Source organism: Cebus imitator, unplaced genomic scaffold (assembly GCF_001604975.1).
Source record: "Cebus imitator isolate Cc_AM_T3 unplaced genomic scaffold, Cebus_imitator-1.0 Scaffold193, whole genome shotgun sequence".
Classification (NCBI taxonomy): Eukaryota; Metazoa; Chordata; class Mammalia; order Primates; family Cebidae; genus Cebus; species Cebus imitator.
The window spans coordinates 792,336-811,961 of record NW_016107508.1 but is presented as its reverse complement, the minus strand read 5'-3'; the positions used below and the strand labels follow the sequence as shown (position 1 = coordinate 811,961).

General features: G+C 50.9%; 1 protein-coding gene across 3 annotated transcripts in view; it reads left to right on the top strand.

The window, feature by feature from the left end:
- The window catches only part of CCDC88C (coiled-coil domain containing 88C), a 151,593-nt gene that overhangs the window by 5,843 nt on the left and 126,124 nt on the right, over positions 1-19,626 (top strand). For all 3 annotated transcript variants that reach the window (XM_017546947.2, XM_017546945.2, XM_017546946.1), the window contains exon 3: positions 4,932-5,040. In XM_017546947.2, coding sequence (XP_017402436.1) covers positions 4,932-5,040 — 109 coding nt within the window. The remainder of the gene's footprint in view (positions 1-4,931; positions 5,041-19,626) is intronic.

Here is a 19,626-nt window from a genome sequence, read left to right as displayed (position 1 = left end):
TTGCTTTTTTTTTTTTTTTTTGAGATGGAATCTTTTGCTGTTGCACAGGCTGGAGTATAGTGGCTTGATCTCGGCTCACTGCAACCTCTGCCTCCCAGTAGCTGGGATTACAGGCGTATGCCACCACGCCCGGCTAATTTTTGTATTTTTAGTAGAGATGGTTTCACCATGTTGGCCAGGATGGTCTTGAACTCTTGACCTAAAGTGATCCGTCTGCCTCACCCTCCCAAGGTGCTGGGATTACAGGCATGAGCCACCGTGCCAGGCTGGTTTCCTTTTTTCTAGTTGGAAGCGTTTATGGAAAGGAATCCCAGGGGGGGCCCATATTTTGGACTTGGAACTCCCCATGTTCCGAGGAGCCACCAGATGTATCCATGTCTGTGTCCTGGTCCTGTCCTCTGACATCCTAATTCTAGAGTGTCGAGCTTTTATGTTTTAGGACTATTACATAAAGACAGTTGTTGTTCTGAATGACAACTTTTGGAGAAGTGCATGTGTGTAACAGTTGTAATAGCATCTTCCTGTGGTACAGATCCAAGTACAGTCCAAGTTTGCTAATGCAGATGTGGGCTTCATAGAACCACATAGTCTTTCAGGGCTGGAAGGATCCTGTAGCCATTTTGCAGATGAGCACACTGAAGCCCAGGGAACTTTGGCTAGGCTTGGGACCTGGAATAGAACCCACGTCTCCTGACTCCCATTTCCTATAGCATGGAAAGGTGTGGGTCACGGGGGTGCTGGGCAGAGGGGAGACTGAGCTGGGCCTGCCTTAACCGTAGTTGAGGCTTTTGTTTTGATTAGTGTCTTAATAGCCTCTCTTTACCCAGAGAGCCCTAGTTAAAGGAGGCAGTACTAACAATCATGACAATTAGCTGATTACTCATACGGTAAATGTCAGGGTTTTTTTTGTTTTGTTTTGTTTTGTTTTGTTTTTTTGAGACGGAGTCTCTCTCTGTTGCCCAGGCTGGAGTGCAGTGACACTCTTTCAGCTCACTGCAACCACCACCTCCCAGGTTCAAGCGATCCTCCTGTCTCGGCCCCTCTAGTAGGTGGGATTACAGGCTCTCACCGCCATGCCCGGCTAATTTTTTGTATTTTTAGTAGAGACGGGGTCTTGCCATGTTGGCTAGGCTGGTCTCAGACTCCTGACCTCAGGTGATCCACCTGCCTCTGCCTCCCAAAGTGCTGGGATTATAATGAGGCATAAGCCACCGCTCCCGGCCAGGGTTCTTTTAGAGTGTTGTTTCAGTGAGCTATTTTTTCCCAGAACTGGGGAGAACAATGGCAGGGATGGTCAGAGGCTTCTGTGCTGTGATGTGAGGGGACTCCGAGGTTCCTGACCCTGGGTGTATGCTATGCCTTTGCACGTGCTGGAGCTGTCCACAATGTGTACTGAGGCTTTCGGCTCCAGGCACTCCTGGGGTGGTCCCATCTGACTACAATGACAAAGATGAAAAAAGGAAAACAAAAAACAACACAGAAAAAGCGCTGCATGTTCTCTGAGTTCTGGTATTTTAAGAAGCGCATTTGTCACTTTGAAATTGATTTTCATCTTTTAAGGTATCTACAGTAAAGGGAGGAGAATTGTACCTTTAAGAGAAATTATTTTATAATGCCAGGAATGCTTCTGTAGCAAAATGCCTTTGCAGTTTAGGTTCTGAACGCCTCTTCTTTTCCTGAATTAATTTCCACAGAACTCTTAACCTTTATTTTCTCAGTTATGCATGACTCCAAGAGAAACATGTAACATGTAAATGACTTGGCCACACTCCATCACTGTACTTCCAGAAACATTTGAAACGATTTCGATTTTTAGGTTCTTTTTCTTTGTCAATTTTCTACTAATTATTGGCTTTGAATGAGCCAGATGGCATTGAGGTTGATTTCCTTAACTCCCCACACCAACCCCCAAGAGGCTCAGCACCTTCATCACGGGGCCTGGATGACAGAAGGAACTGTGAAGACAGGCCCTCCTTTGAATTAGGCATCCTTCGTGGTGTCTTGGGACTGTAAGATGGAAGGGAGGCCTTTGTTATGAAAAGCAGCACGCAGTCTATGGAAGGGTGGATGCGAATTCAGTAATGCGGAGTGCTCTCATCTAATGGGAAACATTTTCTGACACTGAGCATTTTGAGAAATGTCCTGTATATAGATGAGGGAGGGACATGTTCATCACTTGATGTAGATTTCTAGTGTCATCACAACCAGACTCGACTTTTGTCTGAGGTTGGAAAATAAATGACACTTTGGGGATTTCCCACATGAATTAATTGTGTCTCTTAGAATTTCTTACAGGGTTCATTGTACACCATAGAGTGTCATAGATTGATCATGTCAGTTTCTCAAGATAGGATTTTTGTCCCTGGATTATAAATCACATGGAGGACCAGCCCAAGACCAATTCACATGACAGAGGGAGACCTGTGTTTAGCGGAACATTATGATTTCATTGGTGTGTTAAGTGAGAAAATGTACCATTTTGGCTGGGCACAGTGAGGCTCATGCCTGTAATGCTAGCATTTTGAGAGGCCGAGGCTGGTGGATCACCTGAGGTCGAGTTCGAGACCAGTCTGGCCAAAATGGTGAAATCCTGTCTCTACTAAAAATATAAAAATTAGCTGGGTATGGTGGCACACACCTGTAATCCCAGCTACTTGGCAGGCTGAGGCAGGAGAATCACTTGAACCCAGGAGGCGAAGGTTGCAGTGAGCTGAGATTGTACCACTGTACTCCAGCCTGTGTAACAGAGCAAGACTCTGTCTCAAACAAAAAAAAAAAAGAAAGAAAATGTATCATTTTAGGCTGGGCACAGTGGCTCATGCCTGAAATCCCAGTGCTTTGGGTGTCTGAGGCAGGAGGATGGCTTGAGGAGTTCGAGACCAGGGTGGGCAACATAGTGAGACCCTGTCTCTCTAAAAAATAAAAAATTAGTTGGGCCTGTAGTCCTAGCTGCCTAGGAGGCTGAGGCAGGAGGATCCCCTGAGCTCAGGAGTTCGAGGCTGTAGTGATCTATGGTTGGTGCCACTTCACACCAGACTGGGTGACAGAGTGAGACCCTGTCTCTATTAAAATAAACACAAAAACTCCCATTTTTTTCTCCTTCTGTCTTTCTTGCTATTTCACGTATTTTTATTTGTTCAGCTTTTATTTATTTTATTTTATTTTTTGAGACAGAGTCTCGCTCTGTTGCCCAGGCTGGAGTGCAGTGGTGCAATCTTGGCTCACTGCAACCTCTGCTTCCCAGGTGCAAGTGATTCTCCTGCCTCAGCCTCCTAAGTAGCTGGGATTACAGGTGCCCACCACCACACTTGGCTGATTTTTGTATTTTTAGTAGAGATGGGGTTTCACCACATTGGCCAGGCTCGTCTTGAACTCCTGATCTCAGGTGATCTGCCCGTATTGGCCTCCCAAAGCGCTGGGATTACAGGCGTGAGCCACCGTGTCTGGCCTGTTCAGCTGTTAATTCTTTTAATCTTCAAATATATTTTGGCTAGGTTGGTTTTATACAATATAACATTTGGGGTCTGCACTGATATGTGATTGTTCTTTGTGGGGCTAGGAACGTTGGGAATGGAAACGGTGTTGACTGAGGGCCTGCGGTGGGCCAGGTGCTCGAGGCAGGGAGCACAAGGGCGAGGTGGCCCACCTGAAGTCCTGGCTTAGCAGTGGCAGGATTAGGATTCGACTTGAACCTCACTACCACATCACAGCCTTATGGTCACCTCGGGACTGGAGGGCAAGATGCCCAGTGGCTGGTTGTTTCTATCCTCCTCCCATTGGGAGGGGGGCTGGCATAGTTTGCCTGTGTGCGTGAGCAGTTCAGTCAGCTGTCTGTGCTCAGTCCAGAGACCATTGGGAGGGGGGCACCGTGGGCCCTCTGGACATCGAGTCTGGAAGCTTAGAACCAGCTCTGGCTGGGCGCAGTGGCTCACGCCTGTAATCCCAGCACTTTGGGAGGTCAGGGCAGGTGGATCACAAGGTCAAGAGATCAAGACCATCCTGGCCAACATGGTGAAACCGTGTCTCTACTAAAAATACAGAAATTAGCTGGGCGTTTGGCAAGTGCATGTAGTCCCAGCTACTTGGGAGGCTGAGGCAGAAGAATCACTTGAACCTGGGAAGTGGAGGTTGCAGTGAGCCAAGACTGCACCACTCTTCTCCAGTCTGGCAACAGAGCAAGACTCAAGACTCAGTCTCAAAAAGAAAAAAAAAAAAGAACCAGCCCCATCCCTGTAGTTCCAAATGTCTGAGGAGGGGGCCGAGGGTCAGGGAGAGGCCTGGAGGGCTGGTGTGGGAGCCTGTGAGAGTTGGCTCTGGGGAGCGGAAGGGGAGCCACACTCAGCACAGTGCATGCTGGGAGATGCAGTTCCTTCTTACCGAGTACCAGCTTGGCCGGGAGACCTCCACGCAGGTGGCACTGAAGGCAATGAGAGATAGACACCCAGATAGAACAAGAAAGTGGGTGTATCTGGGGGACCAGCAGCCTTCCGAGCTGAGAGCCTCAGGGGCTGATGGCATTCCAGACTGAAGGCCTGGAGCAGATTCTGATCTATGCATTTATTCCCTCTGAACAGGTGATCATTATTAACAAACAGGTGTTCTGTATTTTCTTATAACTCAGAAATATACCAAGTAGGCAGCTGTTACCCACTTGCCACTGACCATAGACAAACTAAAAGGTATTCTCCACGAGGAAGCCATGGGGGCAGGGTCAGATAGTTCAAAGAATTGTTTTAACTGGTATTTGATATTTATACATTGTCCTGCCACTTTGGAATGCCCCAAATGGTTTTCCACTTGGGGAGGGGGCTGGCTAGGTTTTCCTTGCCACCGTTCTTCACAGCAGACAATATGTTCTATCATACACTCGGCATTCATTAATATTCATAAACTTGATATTTCTCAACACATTCTCGTGTTTCTTCCCCTAGAGATCCCAGGCCCACAAATCAACGCATCAATAAACACGTCAATAATGATGTGAACCTTCGCATTCAGAATTTGACCATCTTGGTGAGAAACATTAAGACCTACTACCAGGTAAGGGCAGTTCTGCTGTCAGGAGTGGTGATGCGTGTCCGTCAGTGTAGTCGCTGGAACGGTTTTCCCGCAGGAGGCCGGGAGGAAGTGGTGCTTACGTCTAGGCCCCTACTTGCTGACAGCTGGTATGCTTCCACGTGAACCCTTTGTTGGGGTGTGTGAGGGCGAGGTGCTATGTTGCTTTCCCTTGTTTGGTGAGTGTTCTTTGAGCTGTGTGTAGCGTCGTGGTGTACGCTGTGAAGGCCCCAGAGAGGAGCCTGTTTGCAGCCTCTGCCCTGAGAGAGAATGCAGTTGAATGGGGACGTGCTGGAATGTGCTCCCCGAAGGTGACCCTGATGTGGTTGCTGTCCACGGCCCCTGGCTCAGTGGCTCTTTGCACAGGAGCCGTTCAAGGGTTGATGGAGAGGAGAAACCACAGAAGGGTCATGAAGACGGGACCAAGAATGTAATTGACCCACCTCTAGGCTGTAAGCAGGAGCGCTGGGCTTAGGGAGCGTCTGTCTTTCAAGTGCTTACTGCGTCCGATCTGTGTGGTCAGTGGGTCAGGCAAGCGGGCCTGATGGGGACGCACTCTTGAAAAACCCATCCCAGCCTTGGGAAGGCCAGTTGAGAATCTTTGATGGTGTTCGTGATCTCCGTATGGCCAGCACAATGGAAATGGACTGCAACTGTGAACCTTGGAGCCCTGGTTTTCAAATCTTTCCTTAGCAGTGAAACTTTCCCCCCGTGTGATTTTTCTTGAGACCCCAGGTGAAGCCCAGTGCTTCAGCTGTCTCCCCTGCCTCCAGGGGACACGGATGGAGACCTGCTCAAGAACAGCTGCCTCCCCAATTCACGCCAGTGCTTCACTCAACATGTGACCAGACTCTGCCTGAGACCTGTTCCTTGCACACGGCTTTCTGGGCTGGAACTTAGTCCTGGTTCTGGGATTTGGGAGCATCTTTGGATGTTGTGAGTCCTCTGTGGACATGAGGAAGGCCTCTGGCCAGCCGTAATGCCCTTCTGCCCTTCTGCAGTGGTTGCTGGTTCTGGGGTCCACTGAGGGACCACTGGGTGGGCTGTCAGGCAGAGTGTGCACTGTGGCATTGGGGTTGTGCTGGGCCCAGTTCCTGTTGAGGGCTGTGGTTGCTGCTGGAGCTCTTGCCTCTGTTTCAACACAAATTTGAAACTGAATGTGAGAGGGAGGGAGTGGACCATGGGCTGGGTTTTCTGAGATGGTTGTTTGCATCCTCTTCCCGTTGCCTGTGTGGGTGAGCAGTTCAGTGAGCTGTCTGTGCTCAGTCCAGAAACCACTGGGAGGGGGGGACCGTGGGCCCTCTGGACATCGCATCTGGAAGCTTAGAACCAACCCCATCCCTTTAGTTCCAGATGTCTGAGGAAGGGGCGAGAGTCAGGGAGAGGCCTGGAGGGCTGGTGTGCGAGCCTGTGAGAGCTAGCTCTGGGGAGCGGAAGGGTAGCCGCGCTCTGCATGCACTACTGCTGTCTCCCTTGCAACCACCACAAGTGGGGGCAGTGGGGCTGCCAGTGACCTGGGCGTCTGTGATGAGGGCCTGGTGGCTCCACCAGCTGCTCAGCAGGTACGCAGGGGATGGGCCCTGTCTGCAGGTGCCATTCGTGACCAGCAGGTGCTTTCAGGACTGTGTGCTAAGTGCCAGGGGAAGCAGATGGTGCTGAAAGTTCAAGAGGCAAGGCCCCCTAACCCAGCCTGCATGCGGGGAGCTGGGGAAGGCTTCTTGGAGGAGGTGATACCTGAGTGGCGTTTCAGTGGACAAATGAGTTTCCAATTTGGAGGGTTGTGGGAGGGAATGGGCAAGGCTGGCCAGAGCCAGTGGCATAGCACTGGGCGGTGTCTCTGCGTCTGCCTTCCCCCTCCTCCTACACTGTGAGCTCTTGGGTGAGCTTGGGTATGAGGAAGGTCTCAAATGGAGGTGAGGTTTCTGCAGCTCTTTGTGAGTAGCATGGGGCAGTCAGGCTCTTGCTGCAAGCTGTTTGGCCATGAAGATGCTATCCCCTGGCCCTGCCAGCCCCGGAGGACTTCTGTTGGTGACCAGCCACTCTGAGGGTCCACGTCTGGGCCGGGCCAAATGGACTTGACACTCACTTGAGACTGTGTGGGTTTGAGAAGCAGCTTGCTGCTCTTGGGGTACTGTACAGAGTTCCATAAGATGGGAAATAGCCACACAAAGTAAAAGATGGCCAGCCCATCCCCGGGGTCCGGAAGGCCTTCGGTGGAAAGAGGACCCTGCGTCCCTGCTCTCCCTCCTTTTGTGCTGGGAGCTCTTGGAGGACCGGGCTGGTGTGCGTTGGCAGTCTCGGCCCAGCTCAGAGCAAATGGTCAGTAAATGTTTGCTGACAGCACTTGCTACTGGCAGGGAGAGGTCACTGCCTGTCAGTCCTGCCGCTTGAAGGAAGCTGACAAGACGGGTGTGTCCATGGCCGGCGCGCTCCGTGTGGACGGTGTTCTGGGTGTTTTTTTTCCTTCTGATGTATGACAAAATAAAGTTCTTGTCATACAGGTCGTACTGTATGTGCTCTCTCTAAACAGCTTGGAAAACAAGCAAGTAGCACGAGAAAAGACCAGCTGTCAGCCAGAGACAATCACCGCTAACATTTGTAGCATTTCCGTTCGGTTCTCGAGTGAATAGTTTTTGTTTTATGCCTTTGTGGTTGTGGCCATATATACAATTGCATATCCTGCCTTTTTTTCCCTCTCACCTAACAGTGTAGCACAAACATAACCGGCCATTATAGCAAAAGGACGTTCCAGAACGTCTCCACGAGAGCTGCGGCCCAGCTTCTTTTTGGGACAATAGCCCCAAAGGTCCTGAGAGCTTGGAATGAAGTGAGGCCGACATCGTTCTGTTGGGGTTCAGGGGAGCCCGCAGCTACCCTGAGAGGACGTTTCTCCAAGGTTCTTGGTCTCCTGCTCTCTCAAGAATGAGAGACGGGACCAGGTGCACTCGCAAAGTAAATACTGGACCCCAAACAGTGTTGCAGAAAAGTGATTTTATTTAGGTAGAGAAGGAGGAAAAAAAGGAGAGGGAGAGAACTTCCGAGAGAGAGAGAGAGAGAGAGAGTGAGTGTGTGCGTGTGCGTGTGCGTGTGTGTGTGTGTGTATGGAAGGGGACCCAAACATAGAGTCCAAAGGGGTGTGGAAGAAGGGGACTTTTAACCTGGGAGAAACCCCCACCTTCTCCAAGACCTCTGGCCAATGAAAGGAGTTCCTTAGAACTTCTGCTGGAGTGATTGACTTTTTGAGTCTTCCCGCACCCACGGAAAGTTAAAACAGAGACCATTAAATCTCCCAGATGGAGAGAGATGGGAGGGGGATATGGCGCTGGGAAGTTCTTGCCCTTAAAACTACGCCCCGTTGTGGACCAAGAAAGAGAACACCTTCCCTCAGTTCCTTACTCTGACTGGGGTGGCTGCATGGGTGGGCCTCCCTCTCGCCTGTGGCTTTTCGGTAGACACATCAAGGTCTCGGGGTCTGGCTCTGGGTCTTGTTTGCCAGGAGATGGCTCTGTGCTCCTAACTGCCCCCTTCTTCTCTGTGGCACACTGGAGCAGTGACAGTCTGGCAGGCCGGGCCTCTCCTAAGGAGCATGGCTGGGTTACTAGGATGCTCAAGTTGACCTCTGACCTGGGAAAGCAAAGGGCATAGGTCAGCAAGTGGGTGGAAACCAGTGTGGCTGAGATCCCATCCCAGCACCAGCATCTAAACCAGATTCTCTACCTTCCTGGCTTACTGCATTGGACTCTTCTGGGATTGGGGCCCTGGAATCTGCATTTTCAAAAGTTCCCCAGCTGCTTGAGTCTCACCATCCCAACAGGATTGAGAATCGGTGGGTGTGAGCGGTTGTTCTCAAAGTGTGGTCCTCAGATCTGCAGCCTCACCAGGAACTTGTTGGAGATGCAGATTGTCGGGCCTGTGTGTAAGTCGGGAGTCTATTTTAACAGGCTCCCAGGTGATTCTGAGGCACATGCCCATGAGAACCACTGGAATTACTGGGTTAGAACATTTCTGGCGATTTCTAGAAGAGTCGCGTTGAGTTAGATCTCCTGGGCAGAAGGAACTCAGTCCCACCAGGAGACCTTTCTCCGTCATGTACACCAGATGCACGTCTCATTACCCCTGGACAGGAAGGAGGGTCTCAGCCTGGAGGGAGGGGAAGGAGAGGATGCAGTGACCAGGAGGTTACCGGAGGGAGCAGGGGGTATTGAGGGAGCTGCTGGGAAGGGGCAGAAAAAGCCAGAGTAGGACAGAGCCTTGGAGAGAGAGCACCTGGGACAGTCTCTGCATTTTGGAGAAGAAAAGGCTGGCCTGTCCAAGGTGAGGGCACTAGCTCTAGAACAGCACCCTCAAATGGGACATCTGCTGAGCAGCCTGGACGACAGGTGAGGCTGGACCGGAACCCCGTGCTGCCTCAACCTGGCTGGCCAGAGTTACCCTGTGTCCTCCCATGCTTGTTTAACTCATTCAACAGCCAATGTCCATTTCATCTGGCTTTAAAATTTTTTAATTTAATTTTTTGAGACCAGGTCCTGCTCTGTCACCCAGGCTGGAATGCACTGGCGTAGTCTCAGCTCACTGCAACCTCCCCCTCCACTGAGCTCAGGCAATCCTCCTGCCTCAGCCTCCCGAGTAGCTGGGACCACCAGCATGCACCACCAGGCCTGGTGAGTTTTTTTTTTTTTTTTTTTTTTTTGTAGAGACAGGGTTTCGCCATGTTGGTCAGGCTGGTCTCGAACCTGGGAGCTCAAGCAGTCCTCCTGCCTTGGCCTCCCAAAGTGCTGGGCTTATAGGCATGAGCCTGTAAGGCACACAGTGTCTGGCCTGGCTTTTTTTTTTTTTTTTTTTTTTTTTTTTTTTTTTTTTTTTTTTTTTTTTTTTTTTTGGATTTACGTAATGGTTCACTTTCTGCATTAAGAAACCTTGAATAGTTACAGTAAATGCAGATAGTGGAGTCAGGCTGAAAAAGGCTGTTCCAGCGGAAGTCCGCCCTGTGCAGCAGCGGCTGGCATGCCTGGCATCCCATCCCCATTCCCGCCCTGGACACCTTCAGTCTGGTGCCTTGTCCCGAAAGGGCCTAATTGTCATGTGACATTGCTGAGTTTTCCTTGGCTTTGTGTGGTGGGAAGCCCTTCAGACGGTGGCCTGGATACATTCCCATGCGTTGATGGAGACATAAGTCTTTGTCATCAAGTCTACATGTGCGTATATTGCCCAGTGAGATCAGGACCCTTGGCTGGATGTGGGGGCTTACCCATAGGACTTACTCTGAAATGTGGCATTTGCTGTTTCTTTGCGTGCCTCTCCTCGCAGAGGCTGCAAGGCTGGGTTCCCGCTGTCTCTCTGGGCAGGCTCCTCTCCCCCTCTCCTTCTCTGGGCCTCCTGAGTGCCCTCCGTCAAGTGAAGGGGTGGGTCTGAAATACTCCAGTTGCATGGTGACCAGAAACGGCGAGATTTAGAGTTTACGATCACCTCAAGGAAATTTAGCTTTCTGGGTTCATTGAACTCAGCTCTCTGACTTCTGGCCTCTAGCATGGGCACAAGGCCAGAATGTTCCTTATCTCAAGCGAAACAGCAGAATAAACACAGCCAAGTGCCTTCGCTTCTCTAAGCCCTTTTCTTTTTCCTTTATTGCTTTGAAGAATTAAAAAGGTACACATGGTCATAATGAATACTCACATACCTGTCGTTCAAAATAAGTATGAACATAGGGTTCTATTTTTCCATATTTGCTTGAGACCTCTTCTTAAGAAATAAAAATGTTCTGTTAAGATAGATGTCCCCGGGAGCCAGTGCCGAGTCCTGCTGTCCTCGCCCCTCCGGGGGTTAGCGCCTGTCGTTAATTTTGTGGTATCCACTTAACATGTTTGTCCTCTTGCTGTGTGTGTGTGTTGTATATATGTGTATGTGCACACTAGACACACTTGTGTACACACACACACGCAGCGCTTTGTGTGGTGTTTAGAGCAGACCTCCATAAATGGTAGCACCCTGCCTGTAGCTTCTTCCTCTGCTCAGCCTAGTTTCTGAGATGTCAGTCTCTGTGGTAGTTGTATTAGATAAGCATGCTCTGTTTACCAAAAATTACGATTATCTTTAAGAAACGTGGACATTTTGTTTGAAGAAGGAAAATCTTTCCTTTTTTGCGTTTTTTATTGTTGTTTGAGACAGTCTCACTCTGTCTCCTAGGCTGGAGTGCAGTGGTATGATCATAGCTCACTGCAGCCTCAACCTCCCAGGCTCAAGCAATCCTCCCACCTCAGCCTCCCAAGTAGCAGGGATCACAGGTGTGCACCACCACGTCTGCCTAATTGTTTTGATTTTTAGTAGAAGCAAGGTCTTGCCAGGTTGTCCAGGCTGGTCTCAAACTCCTGGGCTCAAGGGATCCTCCTGCCTCACCCTCCCAAAGCGCTGGGATGACAGGCATGAGCCAGCACGAAAATCTTTTGTTAAAAGCAGGAATAGAAGGAAATGTACATTTGGCATTGTTGGTGGAAACAACACATTAGACTTGTAGCTCTGTCTCATTTGTGTGGTCCGGAGGGTTTAGTCTGCCTAACTGCTTTGATGGGCAGGGACTGGATTCAAGAGAATTCAGAGTCCGCTCAGGCCGTGGCTGCAGGTACAAGAGGCATTTGCTTTAGGGAGAATATATTGTAATGAATTTGCAGAGGAGAAATTAGTTTCTCCACTTTTCACTTTAGAGGTTAAAGAGGAGGGCTATATTTTTGATTTTGTAGTTCATGTCCACATTGTGAGGAAATTAAAAATAACATTTTTGATTATAAAAATATTTTCTTACTACAGATTAGGAAATGGAAAGAAAGTTAAATTCACCTGTTTTCTCAACACTAGGGGTACCATTGCTAGCATTTTGGTACTTGTGCTTGCTGTGTGTGTGTGTTTTCAGAGACACAGTCTTGCTCTGTTGCCAGGCTGGAGTGCAGGGGCACGATCTTGGCTCCCTGCTTCTTCTGCCTCCCGGGTTCAAGCGATTCTCCTGCCTCAGCCTCCCCGGTAGCTGGGACTACAAGCTCGCACCACCACACCCAGCTAATTTTTGTATTTTTAGTCGAGGCGGGGTTTCACCATGTTGTCCAGGATGGTCTTGATCTCTTGACCTCATGATCCGCCCGCCTCAGCCTCCCAAAGTGCTGGGATTACAGGTGTGAGCCACTGCGTCCGGCCGGGGGTGTGTGTGTGTGTGTGTGTGTGTGTGTGTGTGTGTGTGTGTTTCTAAAGTGCGGCTCGTATCATTCATTATACTGTTTGTAACCTGCATTTTTTTTTTTCATTTACCATGTAGTGAGCAAGCATTTCCCCACCATTAAATATTCTTTCCTAATACAAATTTTGTGTCTGTGTAACATTTTATTGTGTGGATGTAACTACTGTCATTGTCTCAGGATTATAAACCTTACCACGGTGAATGTACTTGGTGCAGAAGTCTTTCAACTAGTGTTATTTCCTTAGCAGGGAATTCCTAGGTCAAGGGACATGAATGCTTTGAGAACTTTTGCTATTTATTGCCCAAATGGCCTTGTTGATGGGTGTTTGCCTTTTTCTTTGGTCAGGTGCCCATCTGTGTTCTTCACCCATTGTGATTGTGTTTGCTAAAATGCAGCTATTTTAACAAATTGCTGTTGCAGGCTGAAGATTCTGGAGTCCCTGCCAGGCCCGCGAGTCCTGAGGTTGTGTTTGCACGTCTGGATGGACTTGGTTTGTGTTGGAGGGTCTGAGTGCTCTTTGGGGATCTCTCCGCAGCAGGACTGCCTGAGGGAATCGTAGGGGGTTAGAGAACAAGGCGGCCATTAGGGGCAGGGAGCTTTTGTGGCCCCGACCATCCGGAGGTCAAGGTCAGCGTCCGTGTAAAGGTTTGCTGTCAGTCAGTTCAGAGTTTGGAAGGGAATCCCTCAGACTGCTGGGAGGTGCGCCTGAGGGGGGCAGTGGTCTCTGGGAACCTGCCCATCCGGTCCCCCCTTCCCTTGCTAGAGCTTGTATGATAGAAGGAAATGCAAATGTGGGAGCTTTGGTGGCCCAGAGGTGCGTGGGACTCACCAGGTTACCAGCTCTTCCTCTTTCTGTTTCTCTTGTCCTCTCCATGCCCGAGATGCTCACGTTTTGTGGGGTGGGAGAGCAGCTAGGTGGATCAGCTGCAACAACAGCTAAGTACATAGGACATGAGATATGGCCAGACAAGGCCCGGGAAGCAGGGATCCTGGAGAGCCTTCTCAGGGGAGTGCCTGCCTGAGACTGGTGGGGTTGACCTGCAAGGAGGGGTGTCCTCTGGGAAGAGAGGCGCCTGCCGAGCTTTGGAGACATAAAGCAGCCTGAAGGTTGGGGCTTCTCTTAGGGGGGATAGGGGTGAGGCCATGCTTAGTGCTTAGGAACCTGAACTTTTTTTTTTGAGGGGAGATGGAGTCTCACTCTGTCGCCCAGGCTGGAGTGCAGTGGGCCCATCAGTTCGCTGCAACCTCCGCCTTCTAGGTTCAAGTGATTCTCCCGCCTCAGCCTCCTGAGTAGTTGGAATTACAGGCACCTGCCATTATGCCCAGCTAATTTTTTTGTGTGTATTTTTGTAGAGACAGGGTTTCACTTGTTGGCCAGGCTGATCTTGAACTCCTGAGCTCAGCTGATCCACCCGCCTTAGCCTCCCAAAGTGCTGGGATTACAGGCGTGAGCCACCACACTTGGCCTAGGAACCTGAACTTCTAGAAGAGAGAGCTTAGGAAAGAAAATGCCTGCTCCCATTTGGAGAATGCACAGGTGTTGGGAGGGCTTGGCAGGTCTCGGGGCCCTGGACCAAGGCCACCGCGGCAGAGAGGATGAGCTCTGGGAGAGTCCATGGGGATCCAGCCGGGATGTGGGAGTCCTGGCGTGAGGGGTCCCTGGGATCCTGATGTGACTTGGGGGCGGGTGTTGGTATTGCTCTCTGGGTGGGCCTGGGGCTCTGGGTGAGGAGAAGTGCGCTTGGTGGGGAGCATGCCAGCTGGGTGTCACCAGTGTCGGGCTGGTAGATCTGATCATTCCTGGCTGAGAATGCAGATGGGAGCCATGGGAAAATCACAAGCAGGCGTGGGGGATGAGAACTGCCCACAGCCGAGGAGGTGGGAGCAGGCCCCAGGGTTAGAGCTGGGCAGAGCTCATGGGACTCCCCAGTGAGACAGGAGCCCCCCAGGTGGGAGGACCAGAGGGAGAGTGGTCAGCAGAGAGGAGAAGCTGCCCAGAGGAGAGAGGGCACCAGCACACAGGGCTGCCCGAGGCCCAGCAGACCACTCAGCTGCAGGTGGCTCCGTGCCCACCTGGAGCAAGCATCCTAGGGGAGCGTGAACGGCCATCGGCCCCCGGAAAGCTGTGCTCTGCAGCAGACCTGTGCACCCCCTGGGCTGCAGGCTGGTGGCGGTAGCTTGCTGGTCAGCCAGACAAGACGGCTGCAGCTCTCAGGGCCACTACAATTCCCTTTTCCACACTTAACAAAAGGCCTGCACTCCCAGCCTGCTCCCTGTTCTGCTGCCTCCTGCTGCTTGTGTTTCCTTCAATTATTCATTTTACCTTTTTATTTATTTTTGAGACAGGGTCTTGCTCCGTTGACCACGCTGGAGTGCAGTGGCGCAATCATAGCTCATTGTAACCTCAAACTCCTGGGCTCAAGCGATCCTCCGGCCTCAATCTAGGACTCAACCAAGTAGCTAGGACTACAGGTGCACACCACCATGCCCAGCTAATTGTTTTTGAATTTTTTGTAGAGAGGGGGGTCTCGCTGTGTTGGACAGGCTCGTCTCGAACTCCTGGGCTCAAGCGACCCTCCTGCCTTGGCCTCCCAAGGTGTTGGGGTTACAGGCGTGAATCGCCGTGCCAGCCAGTGTTTGCGTTACAAGCTCAGTGGTTCCGCTGTTGGCCGGGCTGAGGACCTGGTGAAGTGCTGAGCGCCCAAACCTCTCGGGAGGCAGGTTTGGTTTCTCTAAGCTGTTAGAGTGCCAGCTGGACTTGTTTTCCTTTCTCTTCTCTCCTTTTTGTTGTTGGAAGAAATGCTGTGCAGGCCTATCAGATAGCAGCGAGGAACTGTGGGACTCAGATATGCCCAAATCAAAAGACTGAGGGATGAATGGGAGGGAGCTTAACCTTTACTGAGTGCCCATGCTGGGGGTTTGGGGGCTTTAGAGCCTTTTCGTTTTTCACAGTTACCGTTTTTCACGGTATGATAAGGAAGAAATTACCGTTCCCACTCTACAGATTGGGAAACCGAGGCTCATGGAACAAGATAAGGAAACAGCCCCAGAAAGCTGCACGTTTTGTTAATCATCAGCTGTTAGGAGAAGCTTCTTTCTGAAAGCCAGGCTTTCTAGAATCATGTAGGGAGATAACTTGCTGCAGGTGGACCGGCTGCCCTGTGAAGGTTGGAAGGGCCAGTCAGGATCTGCACCCGGGCAGGGATGCTGCTCGTGGTGTGCCCCCAGCTGGGAGCATAGGCTCCCGTGATAACCAGGCTTCACACTTCCCTGGAGCCCAGAGGAAGGGACTGGGTTGCTTCAGGCACCTCTGAAACTTCCGGGGTTGGGCGGAGGGTGGAGCGGGTAGCAGCTGTCTTCAGACTTCACCCCTCACCCCAGAGCAGCAGGAAGCAGAGATTCAGGGCTAATTGCACGGGGTGTGGAGGCGAAAGGTGGGTTTGATGTAATTAGCAGAGTTGGAGTTCAGCCAGGGCAAGGAGATGGAGAGAAAGTATGTGTGAGAGTGTGAATGAGTGTGTGAGTGTGTGTGTGCATGAGTGTGTGTGTACACAGTCTTTCTGTTTTCTGAGGGCTCCTTCTCCAGGACTTGAGTCTAGACCTTGATTTGCTGGGGCTTCCCTCCCATCCCAGGAGCGGTTACCCTTTCCTCTGCCTTTGCAGGAAGGAGGCGTGGCTCAGGAGTCTTGCTTTCGCTCCTGGTGTTGGGGGTGCCACCCAGGCCCCTGTGGCTGTCCTCTTGCCTGTGCCTGTTGGGCACAGCACTGAGCCCAGACGCTCAGAACGTGCATCCTCACAGGGTCTGCCCAGAGACGTCCCCACATTGACACATCAGGACTCCCTCCAGGCCCCTCTCCCTGCCCTAATGGCGTTTGTTCCAGAATCATGTTTCTCATACAGGTTATCTTACCATGTCAAGTATTGACTTTTTCAACGTTTGCTCAAGTTGTTTTCTTTTTCTTTTTTGAGACAGGGTCTTGCTCTGTGCAGCCCAGGCTGGAGTGCAGTGGTGCGATCACAGCTCCCTGCAGCCCCCACCTTGACCTGCTGGGCTTAAGCAATCCTCCTGCCTCAGCACCCCCCACCCTCACCCTGGTAGCTGGGACTACAAGCATGCACCACCACTTCTGGCTAGTTTATGTTACTCATTTTTTGTTGAGATGGGGTCTCCCTATGTTGCCCAGGCTGGTCTCTAACCCCTAAAGTTGTTTCTTTCTTTCTTTCTTTTTTTTTTTTTTTTTTTTTTTTTTTTTTTTTTTTTTTTTTTTTTTTTGAGACAAAGTCTCGCTCTGTCACCCAGTCTGGAGTGTAGTGGTACAGTCTCCGCTCACTGCAACCTCTGCCTCAGGTTCTAGTGATTCTCTTGCCTCAGCCTCCCAAGTAACTGGGACTACAGGTGCATGCCACTACACCTGGCTAATTGTTGTATTTTTAGTAGAGACGAGGTTTCATCATGTTATTCAGGATGGTCTCGATCTCCTGACCTCATGATCCACCTGCCTCGGCCTCCTAAAGTGCTGGGATTACAGGCGTGAGCCACTGCACCTGGTTGGTTGTTAATCCATGGTCATTTATTTATAGAGACGTGTGTTCATGAGCCCATCTTGGGAGCGCAAAGTAAACAACGAAGCTCCTGGGAGTGGAAGCTGAGTGATCCCCGGATTGGAGGGCAAGGGGTCTGAATTTGTGCTTCCAGAAAAATTATGGCTAAAAACTATGAATTTGAAGTTTACAGAAGCCAAGAGTGAGTGGTGCTTGGTATTCCCGGTGGTTGGTGTTCCGGGTGGGTACTTGCTGTGCTCATTGTTAGTTAGGTCTTGTTCAGCTTTGATTGAAAGCCGCGCTTGTGGGTGTGGAGTGTTGCGGGAATAAAGTGATGCGGGTATGAATGAAGGTTGGAAACACAGCTTACTTTATGGACATACCCTGACCGCCAGAGTGGGAGGAAGTGGCAGGGGGACCAGTTCCTTTTGTGACAAAAAGGAGGGAAATGGATTTCTCAAGCTGTTAAAAAGAAAGAAAAAAACCAGAGGTTTCTCCCTTGCATTGGGTTTGGTGTTAAATGCCAGGATCAGCATGTTTAATGTTCTCACTGGTTTGTCAGAAGGAGTTTCTGAAGAACTTGCCCAGGCAGGCTCTGCCTCTCCATGAAGCCGGCTGTGTGGCTTCCCTCCAGGGCTAATAACAGTTTTTGTTATTCAGCTGCTCTTTTGGGAAAGTCAGAGCTTCTCTGCTGCTTCACCTTGGCATCCAGGGCCCCTTTGTCCTTCCGGGTAGAATTGTAGTCTTGGCCGGGTGCGGTGGCTCACGCCTGTAATTCTAGCACTTCGAGAGGTGGAGGCTGGGGATCATCTGAGGTTGGGAGTTCGAGACCAGCCTTTCCAACATGGAGAAACCCCATCTCTACCAAAAATACAAAATTAGCCGGGTGTGATGGCACATGCCTGTAATCCCAGCTACTTGAGAGGCTGAGGCAGGAGAATCGCTTGAACCCTGGAGATGGAGGTTGCAGTGAGCCGAGATCGTGCCATGGCACTCCAGCCTGGGCAACAAGAGCAAAACTCCATCTCAAAAAAAAAAAAAAAAATTGTAGTTTTGTTTTTCTTGTAATGAGGGGAATGTTGAGGTGAGGGGAATGTTGAGGTAAGGAGGATGAGGAAGTGCTGGTCTGAAATTGGTGAGTTCAGCCAGAACTGTAGAAGTTGAAGGGGCTACACTCCGTACCCCCAGTTCTGAGTTGGGGGTATTTGGGTGGGGAGGCAGAGGTTTCAGGTAAAGCATTGAGGCTGCCAAGTTCCACTGTGGGGTTTGGGATTGGGTTTCCGGGAGGCTAAGGGTTGAGGGGTGGTATTCTGCATGTAGGGGTGCTCTCTGGGGGAGAGATGGGTTACGGGGCAGCTCCAGGGAGAAACCTCCTGTTGCTTCCTTTAGCTGCAGCTGGGCAAGCCTGGCTCGGGGCCTGGTGTTGGCTAGGGAGGGAGCAGGGTTGCCTTCTCAGCTGGGGGAGGAGGAGGTTGGCTAAGTGGCTGAGCCAGCTCTGTGGGGTGGCTTCTTTGGTTACCCGAAGGCCAGGAAAGTGAAGCCGGAGAACTAGGTGGGATGGGAGGCGGGAAGGCAGGAATGATGAGTGCTCTGCCACTGTGTCAGCTTGGATCCCTGAACTCTATCTGTGGTCTAGAAGCTTGTGTGTCACTGTTCCCAGCAGTGTGACTTAGCATCATCCAACCTTACCTGTAGAGCAGGGGTAAAAACTGCCTTAGAGGTGGTTGTGAGGCTCAAATGAGATCATAAAACGTTTCTTGAATCAGTGAATAATAGTGGCAGCTCCGGGTCCCAGGCTGGCTCTGCAGGGGATGCGCTGGTTCACCTGGGTTCTGCAGGCGGAGGGGCAGTTACTTGCAGATAGAGGACTTGGGAGGCAGGACACACACATCCAAATAGAAGTGGACAAACAACCATGAGCCTCACCATCTGCAGAGGCACACGGTTGAATGGTGGGTTCCTTTGAGCGCACCCCTCAGATTTGTGACCTTGGGTAAGTTACTTCATCTCTGAGAGTCTTTTCTTATCTGGAGTGGAGATATTAATAGTGCCAGCTTGGGAGGGTTGTAGGAGGGGTTCTTCGAGGGCCTTGTACTTGGGGGACATGTGGGTGGGAGGGGAGGATGCCCACCCATCTGGCAGAGGGGTGGCGGGCAGCGCCCCGCTCCAAGCCCCCTCCTTAGGCCACTTCGTTCATCTGTACTGAGCGGATTATCCCAGGACCCCTCCCGGAGTAATGCACCCTGATTCATTCGGATTAGTCTCACGCGTGTGCACGTGTGCCTGTTTCTAGCACTGCACGTCTTTCTCCTGCATGATCGTTTTATTTTAAGCTGAGTGACTTACACATATTATCTCATCAAAGGAAGCCTCACACTTTTATCCCTCAGCAACAGAATTCCTTAAAAGCAGGCAGAGTCTTTTTGTTTGTCTGTCACCGCACCAGCATGGAAATCTATCTGCCATCAGTCAGCATGCATTAATGACAAGATACGTAACGACAGAGGCCACCGTTCAGTGGAGTAAATAATTCAGAGAATAAGTCATTACCGTGAGGGAACTCGGTGTTGCACCAGGCCTGGGCCTCGAATCCTGTCTCTAGGTTAAAATGACCCTGCTAAGGCCCTGCCCCCAACCTGCCACCCTTTTAGACTGTTGAGTAATTGGAGGATGGGGCCTGCCTTGTTCCTCTGTGTCCCTGGCACATGGCAGGGACCCAGGCCCTGGCTGTTCAGGGGTAAAGGGGAGTAAACCGGGATGGAGGTGCAGTTCGGTGAGGTGGCTGGGCTGGAGCTTAGGGCCCCCC